General features: G+C 49.8%; 1 protein-coding gene across 1 annotated transcript in view; it reads left to right on the forward strand.

Moving 5' to 3' along the window:
• LOC147098021 (phosphatidylinositide 4-phosphatase SAC2-like) overlaps positions 1-13,429 on the forward strand; it is a 52,357-nt gene that overhangs the window by 14,351 nt on the left and 24,577 nt on the right. The window contains exons 6-12 of the mRNA XM_085971227.1: positions 725-792; positions 1,475-1,599; positions 4,897-4,974; positions 6,986-7,106; positions 8,800-8,928; positions 10,011-10,128; positions 12,252-12,453. Of these exons, the coding sequence (XP_085827353.1) occupies positions 725-792; positions 1,475-1,599; positions 4,897-4,974; positions 6,986-7,106; positions 8,800-8,928; positions 10,011-10,128; positions 12,252-12,453 (841 nt within the window). The remainder of the gene's footprint in view (positions 1-724; positions 793-1,474; positions 1,600-4,896; positions 4,975-6,985; positions 7,107-8,799; positions 8,929-10,010; positions 10,129-12,251; positions 12,454-13,429) is intronic.

The following is a 13,429-nucleotide window of genomic DNA, read 5'->3' on the forward strand; positions in this document are numbered from 1 at the left end:
CTGCACCTCGCGCAGATCCCACTGCCAGAGTGAGGTGCAGGAGGGATGAGCACTGAGCCATCAGGAGGGAGAGTGCCCTGCTTTATTATGGTTATATTCACTTTATTATGGTTATATTTATGTTAATATACTACAAGCCAAATGAATGTTGAATGTTTAAATGTCTTAGTCTAAATGTACACTCTCGGGAGCCGCAAGCCTACATTTCGTTGTACTGCACTTGTGCACTAACAATGACAATAAAAGTTGATTTGATTTGATTTGTTTCCAGCATTTTCTATTTTTCTTTCGCGTTTTTCTGCACTGGCAGTTTTAATTTATTTTCTTACTTTTCACCTTCTGGTTTCGAATCCGAGGCAGACTGATGCCGCGAAACGCCTCCCTCTTGTTGGCTGAGGGAGGCTCAACCCAGCTCGCGGGTTGACGTGGGGGCGAACAGCTCAAGTTTGGCCACGGTTTTGACAGGTCGGAAAAGGGCGAGTGTGGGAAGTGGGGAAAAAGGGTCAGACTGCTGCAGTTGGTGGTTCCTTTGTGAGGTTGGGGCTGAGAAACAGAGGGGTTTTCACCCTACATCTCAGCCCGCGATAACACCTTGGATTCTGATGGCCAAACCTCACCAAAAGCAAAACAATCCACTTTTAAATAAAGGTTGTAATCGTTTTTTATATATGAACAGGAGTGAATGTAAATCCGGGAATTAAATATTTGCTTTCTTCTTGAGCAGGTGTACAAGAAAATAAACTAGCTTTTAAGGCCCACTTTGAGGAACAGTTCAAGATTTACAATAAAGAGGTTTGTTGGCTTATGCTAAGTATCAGTTCCTGGTGACTTATCCATCATTTAGCTTATTTAATGTCCTACCCTTTTGCACAGGAACATAGGAAATGCTAGATGAGTAAAGGCCAGGGTCTATCTGGTTCACCACCTACCATCCTGGCAGTTACGTGATACAACAATAATGGGGTTGTTGACTAATCACAGCAATCAATCTCTATCACTGAGCCTACAACAGACTCAGACATGAGGTGAGGAAAACCCCCAGTGGTGGAGAGCTTTGGGAACCACAAGTCCAAAGTCACCTGTTCCTCTCGAACACGCTACACTCACCACACATCATCTCGAATTACTCATATACCGTGTCCCAAAATGTTATTTTCTGAAAGAAATCTATCTAATTTGCATTTCAATGAATCAATACTGACTGCTTCTACCGCTCCCCTAGCAAGTCTGTTCCACAGATTGGCCACTCGCTCACTGACATGTGCACTGGAGCCATCTGGAGATTCATAGATACTAAAAGATGTCAGAGTACGGAATTCGATTGAGCTCAGATCTCAGAAGGCCCGTGATTTTTCGATGTGACCTGACTCTTGGTTGATTTATACCCTCGTTCCCCCGTCTCCCCCACCCCCCCCCCCCCACCCCACAACCGTTTGACTTTGGATGGGATTAATTGGCTGTGTGTTTACTGCAGGTTATCATCAACCTGGTGAACCAGAAGGGCCCAGAGAAGCTGATTGGAGACGCCTACCTGAGACAGGTTGAGATGCTCAATGATCCACGCCTCATTTATGTGGCGTTTGATTTCCACCAGCAATGGTAAGAGCGCGATACTACACGGTCAAAGCTCAACCCCTCCCTCCCGCCATTGCTCGATGGCACCAGGGCTTGCAGCCAGATTGTGCCAGTGGGTGCTTGAACCTCACCTCCACTGCTTCATGATAATTGAACGGTTCCCCTCCTTCATTCACCCAAATATTCCCTCCTCCCCACCCGAACCAACTGAGATTCCATCCACACCAGCAGCCCTCCGCGACCTTGCACAGGTCTTCATGAGTGTGCCTACACGGTAAATGTTGGCAGACGATTTGATTGGATTTGAATGGATGTGGCAGACAACTGGTTTAGCCATTCACTGCCAGATCTGGCTGGACCACATAAAGCATTATCAGGCCCTGCTCTCGTCTGCCAAAACTGCTCACTATTCCAGAATCATTCTAGAATGCAAAGATAAACCCTGGCTTCTATACTCTACTGCTAACCGTTTTCTTAAACCCCTCTCCCCTGTCTCCTCCACCCTCACCTCCGACAACAAGTGTGAGGAGCTCATGGACTTCTTTGTCTCTAAGATTGAGACCATCCGTTCAACTGCCTCTGTCACTTCCCTTCCTTCCCCGAGCCCACCGGGCCAAACTTCCTCTAAGGTTCCCCCCTGCCCCTAGCCTTGAACTCACATCTTTCTCCAGTTTCTCTCCGATCTCCCCTCATGACCTCTCCGCTCTCATCTTTGTAAGGGGTTTTCTCCGATACCGGTTCCCCCGTTACACACAGTTCTTGGACGTCGGGATTTATAAGAACAAAATACACAGGGCCCAGGGTTTTGGCTCAACCTTTGATTCGTTCGTTTATTGAACACACACACAATTACTTCCCCAGTATAAATCCCTACGATTTATATCAAGCTAACAACCCCAAAATACAAACCCCTACGCAAGGGTCATTTGCATATGACACAGTTAAACCTATTTGCGATTTGACTGTTACATATAAAGTTACCCAGACTCAATCACAAAGCCCTTATTGTGATCTGACTGAAACTCACAAACTTACTCAGACTGAAACTCTCAAACTTACTCAGACTCGATCGTAAAAGCCCCTCTATGATTTGACTGAAAGATACAATCACCACTCCCGATCGGCTGTCTCTTGGAGTTGATTGTCGGCCCGAATCTTTCTGTTCACTGTTCTGCCGGCGGCTTCCCACACACTGTCTTCGAAGTGATGTTACTTTAAACCAAAACCAACTTTCAGTATTTCCTGGCCCCCTCTGAGCATGCGATGGCCATATCAAAATATGTGAATTGTCTCTAGCAGAGAACTCTTGATGACTAATGTCCCTCGTATTGTTCATTGATTTGAGATATCTTTCTGACAATGCAACCCTCCCAAAGTGACTGCATATGCGAGGTTGTTGGTTTCTGTTAGTATTCGTATTCAAAAGGTTCAAGGCCCGACCCATTGTCTAGGCCTGCACTGAAACTAGTTATTCGGGGGCCATGGTCTAAGCTGGACAATGTAACCCCTTAAGGTACATGAATATGCAAATATTCTTGTATCTTCCCTGGACAGAAAACCTTTGTATGGCAATTCGGTCACCCGTTGGGGGGAGGAATCGATCCTACATCTTGTCCATGAGACCCACCTCCTGCTCCCTCGACCCTATTCCCACCAAACTGCTGACCACCCAACTTCCTCTTCTGGCTCCCATGTTAGCTGACATTGTTAACAGTTCTCTCTCCTCAGGTACTGTCCCCCTTTCCCTCAAATCTGCCGCCATCACCCCACTCCTCAAAAAACCAACCCTTGATCCCTCCATTCTTGCAAACTAGCGCCCCATCTCCATCCTCCCTTTCCTCTCCAAAGTCCTTGAACGTGTTGTTAGCCTCCCAAATCCATGCCTATCTTTCCCGCAACTCCATGTTTGAATCCCTCCAATCAGGTTTCTGCCCCTGCCACAGTACTTAAACGGCTCTCATCAAAGTCACAAATGACATCCTTTGTGAATGTGACAAAGCTAAACTATCCCTCCTCTTCCTTCTTGACATGTTTACACAGTTGACCACTCCATCCTCCTCCAACGCCTCTCCACCATTGTCCAGCTGGGTGGGGCTGCACTCGCCTGGTTCCATTCTTATCTATCTAATCGTAGCCAGAGAATCACCAGCAACGGCTTCTCTTCCTGCTCCCGCATCGTTACCTCTGGCGTCCCCCGAGGATCTATCCTTGGACCCTCCTAGTTCTCATCTACATGTTGCCCCTTGGCGACATCATCCGAAAACACAGAGTCAGTTTCCTCATGTACGCTGACGACACCCAGCTCTACGTCACTACCACTTCTCTCGACCCCTCCACAGTCTCTAAATTGTCAGACTATAATCTCTATAATTGTCCGACATCCAGTACTGGATGAGCAGAAATTTTCTCCAATTTAATATTGGGAAGACCGAAGCCATTGTTTTCGGTCCCGCCACAAACTCCGTTCCCTCGCCACTGACTCCATCCCTCTCCCTAACATCTGTCTGAGACTGAACCAGACTGTTCGCAACCTTGGTGTCATATTTGACCCTGAAATGAGCTTCTGACCACCTATCCACAGCATAACTAAATCCGCGTATTTCCACCTCCGTAACATCGCCCATCTCCGCCCTTGCCTCAGCTCATCCGCTGCTGAAACCCTCATCCATGCCTTTGTTACCTCTAAACTTGACTATTCCAACGCACTCCTGGCTGGCCTCCCACGTTCTACCCTATGTAAACTTGAGATCATCCAAAACTCGGCTGCCCGTGTCCTAACTCGCACCAAGTCCCGTTCACCCATCACCCCTGTGCTCGCTGACCTACATTGGCTCCCGGTTAAGCAACACCTCGATTTCAAAATTCTCATCCTTGTTTTCAAATCCCTCCATGGCCTCGCCCCTCCCTATCTCTGTAATCCCCTCCAGCCCCACAACCCCCCCCGAGATATCTGTGCTCCTCTAATTCTGCCCTCCTGAACATCCCTGATTATAATTGCTCAACCATTGATGGCCATGCCTTCTATTGCCTAGGCCCTAAGCTCTGGAATTTCCTCCCTAAACCTCTCTGCCTCGCTACCTCTCTTTCCTCCTTTAAGAAGCTCCTTAAAACCTACCTCTTTGACCAAGCGTTTGGCCATCTGCCCTAATATCTCCTTATGTGGCTCGGTGTCAAATTTTTGTCTTATAATACTCGTTGAACAAGACTTTGGTGGTTCTGCGCAGGGCCTGACTGGAACACTCGCTACAGGATGAAGTGAGATTTCCCTTTTGTAAAGGAGACTTGCCAATGTGAGTAACGCAGATTGTTCTCTTCCTACAGCCACAGCAGGAAGTTTGAAAATGTCGAGCTCCTGATTGAAGGCATCAGCAACATCATCAATGATCTGAAATGGTTCAGGTAAAAAGAAAGACTTGCATTTATATAGTGCCTTTTACGACCACCAGATGTCCCAAAGCGCTTTACAGCCAATGAAGTATTTTTGAAGTGGAGTCGCTGTTGTAATGTGGGAAACGCGGCAGCCAATTTGCGCACAGCAAGCCCCCACAAACAGCAATGTGATAATGACCAGATAATCTGTTTTTGTTATGTTGGTTGAGGGATAAATATTGGCCAGGACACCGGGGATAACTCCCCTGCTCTTCTTCGAAATAGTGCCATGGGATCTTTTACGTCCAACTGAGAGAGCAGACGGGACCTCGGTTTAACGTCTCATCCAAAAGACGGCACCTCCGACAGTGCAGCACTCCCTCAGCACTGCACTGGAGTGTCAGCCTAGATTGATTGTACTCAATTCTCTGGAGTGGGACTTGAACCCACAACCTTCTGACTCAGAGGCGAGTGTGCTACCCACTGAGCCACAGCTGACACTAGCACTTGTACAACTCTTGCACTAACCTGAAATAAAGCAGAAAATGCTGGAAATACTCAGCAGGTCAGGCAGCAGCTATGGAGCGAGAAACAGAGTACAGAGTTAACGTTTCAGGTCAGTTCTGACGAAGGGTCATCGACCTGAAACGTTAACTCTGTTTTTCTCTCCACAGATGCTGACTGACCTGCTGAGTATTTCCAGCATTTTCTATTTCTATTTTAGATTTCCAGCGCTCGCAGTATTTTGCCTTCGTATTAATCTGCCCAGCCTGGTCATAGGGCAAGGAATTCTGACCCATTGTCAATGAAAATGCCCTGTGACTGAACCTCGGTCCATGCTACACAAGGCAGTCAATCTTAATTTAAAGGGGAAGTGTGCCCCTTTTTTGCCATATTTTAAAATGCCAGTTTCTCCACCTTTTAAAGGATCTGCTGTGAACAGCAAAAAATAAGCAGAGGGGACAAGCAGTGGGTCTCTCGCCAGCCTTGGTTCGGGAGGGGAATCTTTAACACTGGGCGCTGCTGCTGGTTGCAGCCTCGCGCTGCAAGGACTGCAGGAGTTTGAGGACAGCACCAAGCTCAGCTGTGATGCCTTATCCGCCTGCAAATCGCCTGCCTGCCCTCGCCACCTGGCATAGGTGCAACCACTGGGGGTGGGACGAAAAGGATGTGTCCCAACAAATTCCTTGTCGTGGGTTTTGCCTCTTTCTTCTCCGCCCCTCCTAGGTCTACGAACGCAGTTGCGTCTCCGGGACCCGGGCTCGTGCAGAAGCAGTGGGCACTTGCGATGCTGGAGGGATTCCGTCACCCGTGGAAGCACTTCCCCAGCAAGGGTCGGGAGGGGAGGGGAGGAGAAAAGTAAAATGGAAGACTTCACAATGCATGAGATCCATCAGACAGGCACTCCGATCAGTCCAGTCAGTCCGGTCGCAGGAGGTTTAAAGGCAGGCTCTGCACTGGGGCTGTTTAGTGTGTGGGGCATGCTGCTGTTTTTTTGGTTGGGGTTCTCTTCTCCTATCCCCAGGTGGGGCCTTCTGCCCTGCACAGAACCCACAGCCAGCAAACCCACACCCAGGCCTCTGCTCGTGGGGATGTGTGGGATTGCCCTGGGAATGACCCTCCAAATTTCCTTCTCCCGCTTTTGGGAAACCCCCCTTTTGCCTCGCCTTGGCAAATGTGGGTAAACAGAGTTGAGGTACAGCTCAGCTGTGATCTAATTGAATGGCGGAGCTAGCTCGAGGGGCTGAATGGCCACCTCCAAGTTCCTATGTCCTCCCAACACGGTGTCTAGGATTGAGAACTTGGGGCTGAGGAGAGGCTTTTCGCCGAGTCTCCGTAACCCAGGTACCATGGTGTCATCAAGGGAGTGGGCAGCTGAGATGTTACCAGGTTGTTGCCGGTGTTACTGTTTACCCAGAGATGGGCAAATTTCCCTCGCTCACTGTTGTCCTCCGAGAATGGACAGTGGCAGTGAACCTGGTGATCTTCCAACACTCTGCCAGTTCCGGATAATCCTTCCCCTTTGTTTTGTGTTCCACAGATTGACTGAGGACAGGGTGATGAGCAAGCAGGAGAGTGTGCCTCGTGTCAACTGCATGGACAGTCTTGATCGAACCAATCTCGTTCAAACTGCCATTGCCCGCAACATCCTGGAACAACAAGTAAAGCAACCCCTCTCCCCCCCCCCCCTCCTCCTTCTCGCCCCCTCTCGGCCCACCCTGTCAACCCTTGCCCCGTCCCCCTCACCCTTCTCGCTCGGTCTCCCTCTCATTCCCCCCCCTGACATTCTCACCCCTCCCCCACCCCCTCTCATCCCTGTCTGCCACTCTTCCCCCCTCCCCATGCCAAAGTTGAGGGATGTCAGTGCTGGGAACTGGAACACTTGCCCATTTGTGCCTTTCAATGTTATGCTCAAGCACTCCCAGCTCAGGTACAGCTTTGGATATTTGCAGTGTAAAGCTCCCTCGACACTGCCCCACCAACGAGCGCCCCCCCTATAAAAATTCCATCTCCTACATCAGCTGTCTTCGTGGCCTCTCTGGGTGAGTCTGAGGGGCCCATAGTGCAGTTGTGGTGCATGGTCCACGGTGATGGCCATGCTTGAGAGCCAGGAGATGAACCTCACCTGGCAACGCAATCTTCTACGGCCTCTCCAGCGTGTTGCACACAATCTGCTGGGCAAGCCCTGAGGATCTATCGGAGCCAGCAGGTTGTAAAGGTCTGCTGGCGCATGGAAAGGCCCATTCATTCTCGGGGGTGGTGGGAAATGGCATCAGTGTCGATTGCAAAGCCACGGGAGCAAGGAAGCTCAGGCCGCAGGGAAAAGCAGTAGATGGTGACCCTCCCTCTGTGCTACAAGCACTGAGCGACCGGGACACCCCCTCAGCAGCTCCGGGCACGTTATGGGGAGCAGGGCCCCATCCGCGTGAGAAATGGGACTTCGCTGAGCCTTGCGTACAATCTGTGTGCTAGTGCGGTCAGCGCACACGATGGAGCTCCGAGCGCGTTGGGCACTGAGTATTGCTCGGGCCTCAGCGCCCACTGATGCGGATCCTCATCTCCACCGAGGGGTACTGAGGCTCAGGTTGCCGTCCCCACAGAGCGATGAAGTGGTCTGTGCTCTTGCCGGGAGTTGGATGGAAACCACTGCAAAGTCTCTTCAGGCAGAGGCGGGCAAAGATTTACAAGGATACTTAGCTATGAAAAAGAGTGGATAGGCTGGGGTTGTTTTCTTTGGAACAGAGGAGGCTGAGGGGAGATTTAATCAAGGTGTATAAAATTATGAGGGGCCTAGATAGAGTGGATAGGAAGGACCTATTTCTCTTAGCAGAGAGGTCAATAACCAGGGGGCATAGATTTAAAGTAATTGGTACAGTAGAAGGACTAGAGGGGAGTTGAGAACTTTTTTCACCCAGAGGGTGGTGGGGGTCTGGAACTCACTGCCTGAAAGGGTGGTAGAGGCAGAAACTCTCACCGCATTTGAAAAGTACTTGGATATGCACTTGAAGTGCCGTAACCGACAGGGCTACAGACCAAGAGCTGGAAAATAGGATTAGGCTGGAGAGCTCTTCGGCCGGCACAGACACGATGGGCCGAATGGCCTCCTTCTGTGCCGTAAATTCCTACGATTCTGTGAAAGATAAGACTTTCGTTCCGTCACATTTTGACCAAAGGTGAAAGGCCGGTGAGCTCACCTTCAGCCCAGATAGGAATGCTCAAGAGTTGCTCCAGGGGTTGGGTTCCTGTCTGAGGTGATTCCAGCGACGGTTGTCCCACAAGAGTCTCACTGAACTGACCGCGAGTTTAACGTAACGTTTTATAATCTAGTTCCACTTTTCTGGGCTTCTTTTACAGCTGAAGGTGCTGAGAATTCTGCCTGAACAAATTTCTCTTCCCCAATGTGCTCATAGAATATTCCAGAGCATCTGGGCGAATAATGGGGACGTCATCAGCAGGCAGTACGCGGGCACTGCGGCCATGAAGGTAGGACCTTCTCCTCGCCGTCAACTTGGAGTCAGGATATCTGGTAAACCCCATCCCGGACCGGTACAATGTACCCAACGTCTTTGTACTGACCAGGAGGTCCCAAATCTGATACTTCTTTGAGAAAGCTGATCTCAGTTGAGGGACAGTAAGCAACAGTTAGCCTCAGTGCACATAAATCTAGGCTGGCGCTCCAGCGCGGTGCCGAGGGAGTGCTGCACCGTCGGAGGTGCCGCCTTTGGGATGAGACGTTAAACCGAGGTCCCGTCTGCTCTCTCAGGTGGATGTAAAAGATCCCATGGCACTATTTCGAAGAAGAGCAGGGGAGTTATCCCCGGTGTCCTGGGCCAATGTTTATCCCCTCAATCAACATCACTAAAACAGATTGGTCATTATCACATTGCTGTTTGTGGGACCTTGCTCTGTGCAAATTGTTTCCTATGTTACAACAGTGACTGCACTTCAAAAGTACTTCATTGGCTGTAAAGCACTTTGAGACGTCCGGTGGTCATGAAAGGCGCTACAGAAATGCAAGTCTTTCTCTTTTTCTTTCAGTTCTCATCGGGCAGGGAGGGAGAAAAATGAACGTGGCTTCTCTGCTTCTCCGGCGTGACTGAGTGCCCAGTGACTTTTGGAAAGCCTTTGTGTGTGGGTGCTGGGCGGGGACAGGATTGAACTCATCCGTGACCCTCCGTGGGTCCAGTGGCCTTCCACGCCTCATTGTTTGGGCTCGCACACGGAGCTGAGGTCTGTGACGTTCCAGTGCGAATCCCCTCGACGTTGCGGGCGTCACTCGTCGCTGATGCCGCGGCGACCGTACTTGGCACGTGTGCAGTGGCCAAAGTGTGGCAGGCGGGCAGCGGGCGGGTCGCTGGGTTCCTGAGGCAGGAAAGGGTCTGAACGGAGACCGCTCCCACTTTTGTGCGGCGGGGGTGGGGTGTGGGGGGGGGAGTGCAGTTTGGTTGCTCTCCCACAATGTGAGATCCCTTACAAGACAGGCAGAGCAAGAAAGGGGATAAAACCAATTTTCATATAAGGCTTCCTTTAGTTTAAGCTGAAGTGTCTTATTTTTGTGTTGTTAGAGTGATTTCACGCGCACTGGAGAGAGCAAGTTTTCCGGAGTGATGAAAGACAGCTACAGGTCTGCTAACAGATATTATCTCCATCACTTCAGACACACATACAGACAGGCTGTGATTGGTAAGAAAGTGGTTGAGGCTTTAAGTTTTACACTGGATTTTCTGTCCCAAAGCTTCATGTGGGCTTCGGTTAAAGGTACAAGTTGGTGTAAGGTTGCCTACTGACCCCAGCTAGGCTCCTGGCAGGGCACTCTTCTCTTCAGAGGCTCGCTCTCCGAATCGGAGCAACGTTCTCCTCCACCACACTCACTTTCTCTGGCCTGAATCCATGTTGGGCCCTCTGTGATTCGAGCAGCTCCCATCTACTCTCGTTATTTTAAACCCTCGTCGTTGCCTCTACGCAAAGGCATCGAGATTATGCACTCTTTAAAAATCCCAAGGGTGCGTGGTGACCATGCGTGAAGGGGTTGGGTGTTGCTTTGCCCCTGTGCTTCCCCCAAGTATTGAGCTCCTGGAGATACTCAGCAGGCCAGGGCAGCACCCGTGGAGAGAGAAACGGAGTTAACGTTTCGGGTCGATGACCTTTCGTCAGAACTGGAAAAAAGCAGGAAATGGAAAGCAAGTTTAGGGGCTGGGAAAAGGGGGAGGGGATGAAAGAACAAAAGGGAAGGTCAGTGATAGGATAGAAAGCAGGAGAGATTAAGAGACATTGATTCTCCGCCCCATTCCCACTCAGACCTCACCGTCCTCGGCCTCTTCCATTGTTCCATGAAAGCTCAGCGTAAACTCGAGGAACAGCACCTCATCTTCCGATTAGGCACTTTACAGCCTTCCGGACTCGATATCAAGTTCAACAATTTCAGATCATAACCTCGGCCCCTATCACATTTTTTCCTCTTTTTTTATCCACAATTCTTGTTTGGCCTTTTTTTTTTCTTCTTCCCTCCCACGTGGCAGTTGTCCTTCATTCTGCCAGCGCAATTCACGCCCCATCTAGAGCCATCCTTTGTTCCTTTACCTGTCCCATTACCACCTCCTCTCGCCTTGAGTATCTCTTAATGTCTCTCAATGTCTCTTAACCGCTCCTGCTTTCTATCCAATCACTGACCTTCCCTTTTGTTCTTTCAACCCCTCCCCCTTTTCCCAGCCCCTAAACTTGCTTTCCATTTCCTGATTTTTTTTCCAGTTCTGACGAAAGGTCATCGACCTGAAACGTTGATTCCGTTTCTCTCTCCATGGATGTTGCCTGGCCTGCTGAGTGTTTCCAGCGTTTTCTGTTTTGTTTCGGATTTCCAGCATCCGCAGTATTTTGCTATCGTATTGAGCTCCTGGTCTCAGGCTGAACTGATCTGGCGGGGGGGGGGGGGGGCAGGGGTGTGGGGGCAGGCAGGGGTGTGGGGGGGGGTGCGGGCAGGGAGCTGTTGACTGGCGGTCAGGAATTTTTCCCACAAGGAGGAGAGTTCAAAGTTCAGGTGCACTTGCTGCTCTTGTTCAGCGTCTAGTGGCCAGTCACAGATCAGCAGTATCACGGGGCCTGTGAACGGGTTGCCCGCCCGATTTCTTGGCCAGAGAAAGGGGTAACTTGAAGAGAAATGGGACCAAATGTGAACTTTCCCTCGGGAGATTAGTAGGTAGGGTAGAGTCCATGTTAAGGTCGATGGTGCATCAACTGAGGAAGGAGCAGGTTTCATGGTCTTTCCTCGCTTTCTAGTTCTTACTAAATGACCCTTGTGGCATTGCCCACAAACATAAACATTTAAAAGCTGCTTTGGAACATTTTGTAGTGTTGTAAATGGAAAGTGTGCAAAATAAATCAGGGATATGTAGGAAATGAAGGCATTGGTGACAGACGTATGGGACACCATCACTTCCAGGATCCTCTCCAAGTCACACACCATCCTGACATTGTCGCTGGGTCAAAATCCTGGAAGTCCCTCCCTTGCAGCGCTGTGGGTCTACCTTCACCACACAGACTGCAGCAGTTCAAGTAGAAGGCCCACCACCACCTTCTCAAGGGGCAACGAGAGATGGACAATAAATGCCGGCCTTCCCAGTAACGCCCACATCATCGAGAGAATTTTTTTTTTTAAATGAACAATCACGCTGGTGCTTCACAACATAAAACACCTTTAGTACTGACTCTATGCCTGTCCAAGACCACAACAGGTGCATGAACACCCAGGGCAAGGGGGGCCAGGAGCCAGGCACCGTGATGGTAATCCATGTCCTTCTGATTGCTCACAGATCTGATGCACGGGGTCCAAATGACCAAGGACTTGCACACTCTCATCAGAAAGGAGAAGCCTGCAAAGGCTTTGCTCAGAAAAGAGCGACAGAGAAGTCAGAAGGAGGAAATTGAAACCTTAATCCAAGCCTGCAGTTCGCTCCTGATCCCGAGCAGCGAGGAGTTCCTGGGAGGTTGGCTCCTAATTGACTGTGACCCAAGGTCTATCAGCAACTCATTGTTTTTGAAGGGACTTAGTGTTCAGTCAGTCTGGAGTTTTTAATGGCCTTGAAATTGCGGTGTCTGTAATGGCGTACTCTCGGGGTACACCGTCGTATTCCCATTGAAATTCTGCTTATTGATTGGAGGACTGGGCCCACCTGATCCCAGGCACGCTTCCGAACCACCTGCGTCCCTGAGATCCGTGGGCCTTTACGCTGCCCTCCGCCTCGAGGCCTGAGACTGCAACTCTTCACAGCCTGGGCACCAGGAGGTGCTTTCGTCAATTGTTTCGCGGGTCGGAGGCGTACTCCAGAGGTACGCCTCCGACCGCAATTTCTAGCCCCACATTTTCACTCAGAGGGTGATGGGAGTTAAAGCCTTCCCAACTGTAGGGAAGCCTTCGAAACATTGTAATTTTATCAGGGATTGGAAAATACATTTCATGCCCATTGTGACATGGGATTTAGTATGCTATAGTGATTGTCCCATAAAGCAATAAAAATACACCGTGAAAACGTTAGCAGACAAGGTTCAGATTGATCGTACGTTGAGCCTTATTAAAAGAGAGAGTGTTATATTGAGAACCTTGTGTTAAGTGTAAGGTGTGTAACACAGTGGGAATGGTATAGCCTTCTAATGAGGGTTGGGTGTTACACTGAAAGCCTTCGAATGAGGGTGGTGTGTGTTTACCAAATCTAACTGAGACCCTCATGCTGGCAGAGTATGTTTAACAGATAGATGACTGTCATCATTGAGACCCAAGTTGAGCATGTAATGGAGTATTCTAACTGGAAGCATTGTCATGAGGTAATGGTGTAACCGAGAGCCTATGAGCGTGGGTGGGGTAAATGGCAGGGAAACTGCCATACATGAAACCCTAGTATTGAGGCTGACTTTCATTAGTCGTCAAGCCCAGCAAGAGGAAGGGAAGGAGAGTTAATGGGTCAGCGAGGCTCTGGTGCTCTCGTGCATCTGG

The sequence above is a fragment of the Somniosus microcephalus genome, chromosome 30 (assembly GCF_052327205.1).
Source record: "Somniosus microcephalus isolate GS21.2 chromosome 30, FLI_Smic_1.0, whole genome shotgun sequence".
Taxonomy (NCBI): domain Eukaryota; kingdom Metazoa; phylum Chordata; class Chondrichthyes; order Squaliformes; family Somniosidae; genus Somniosus; species Somniosus microcephalus.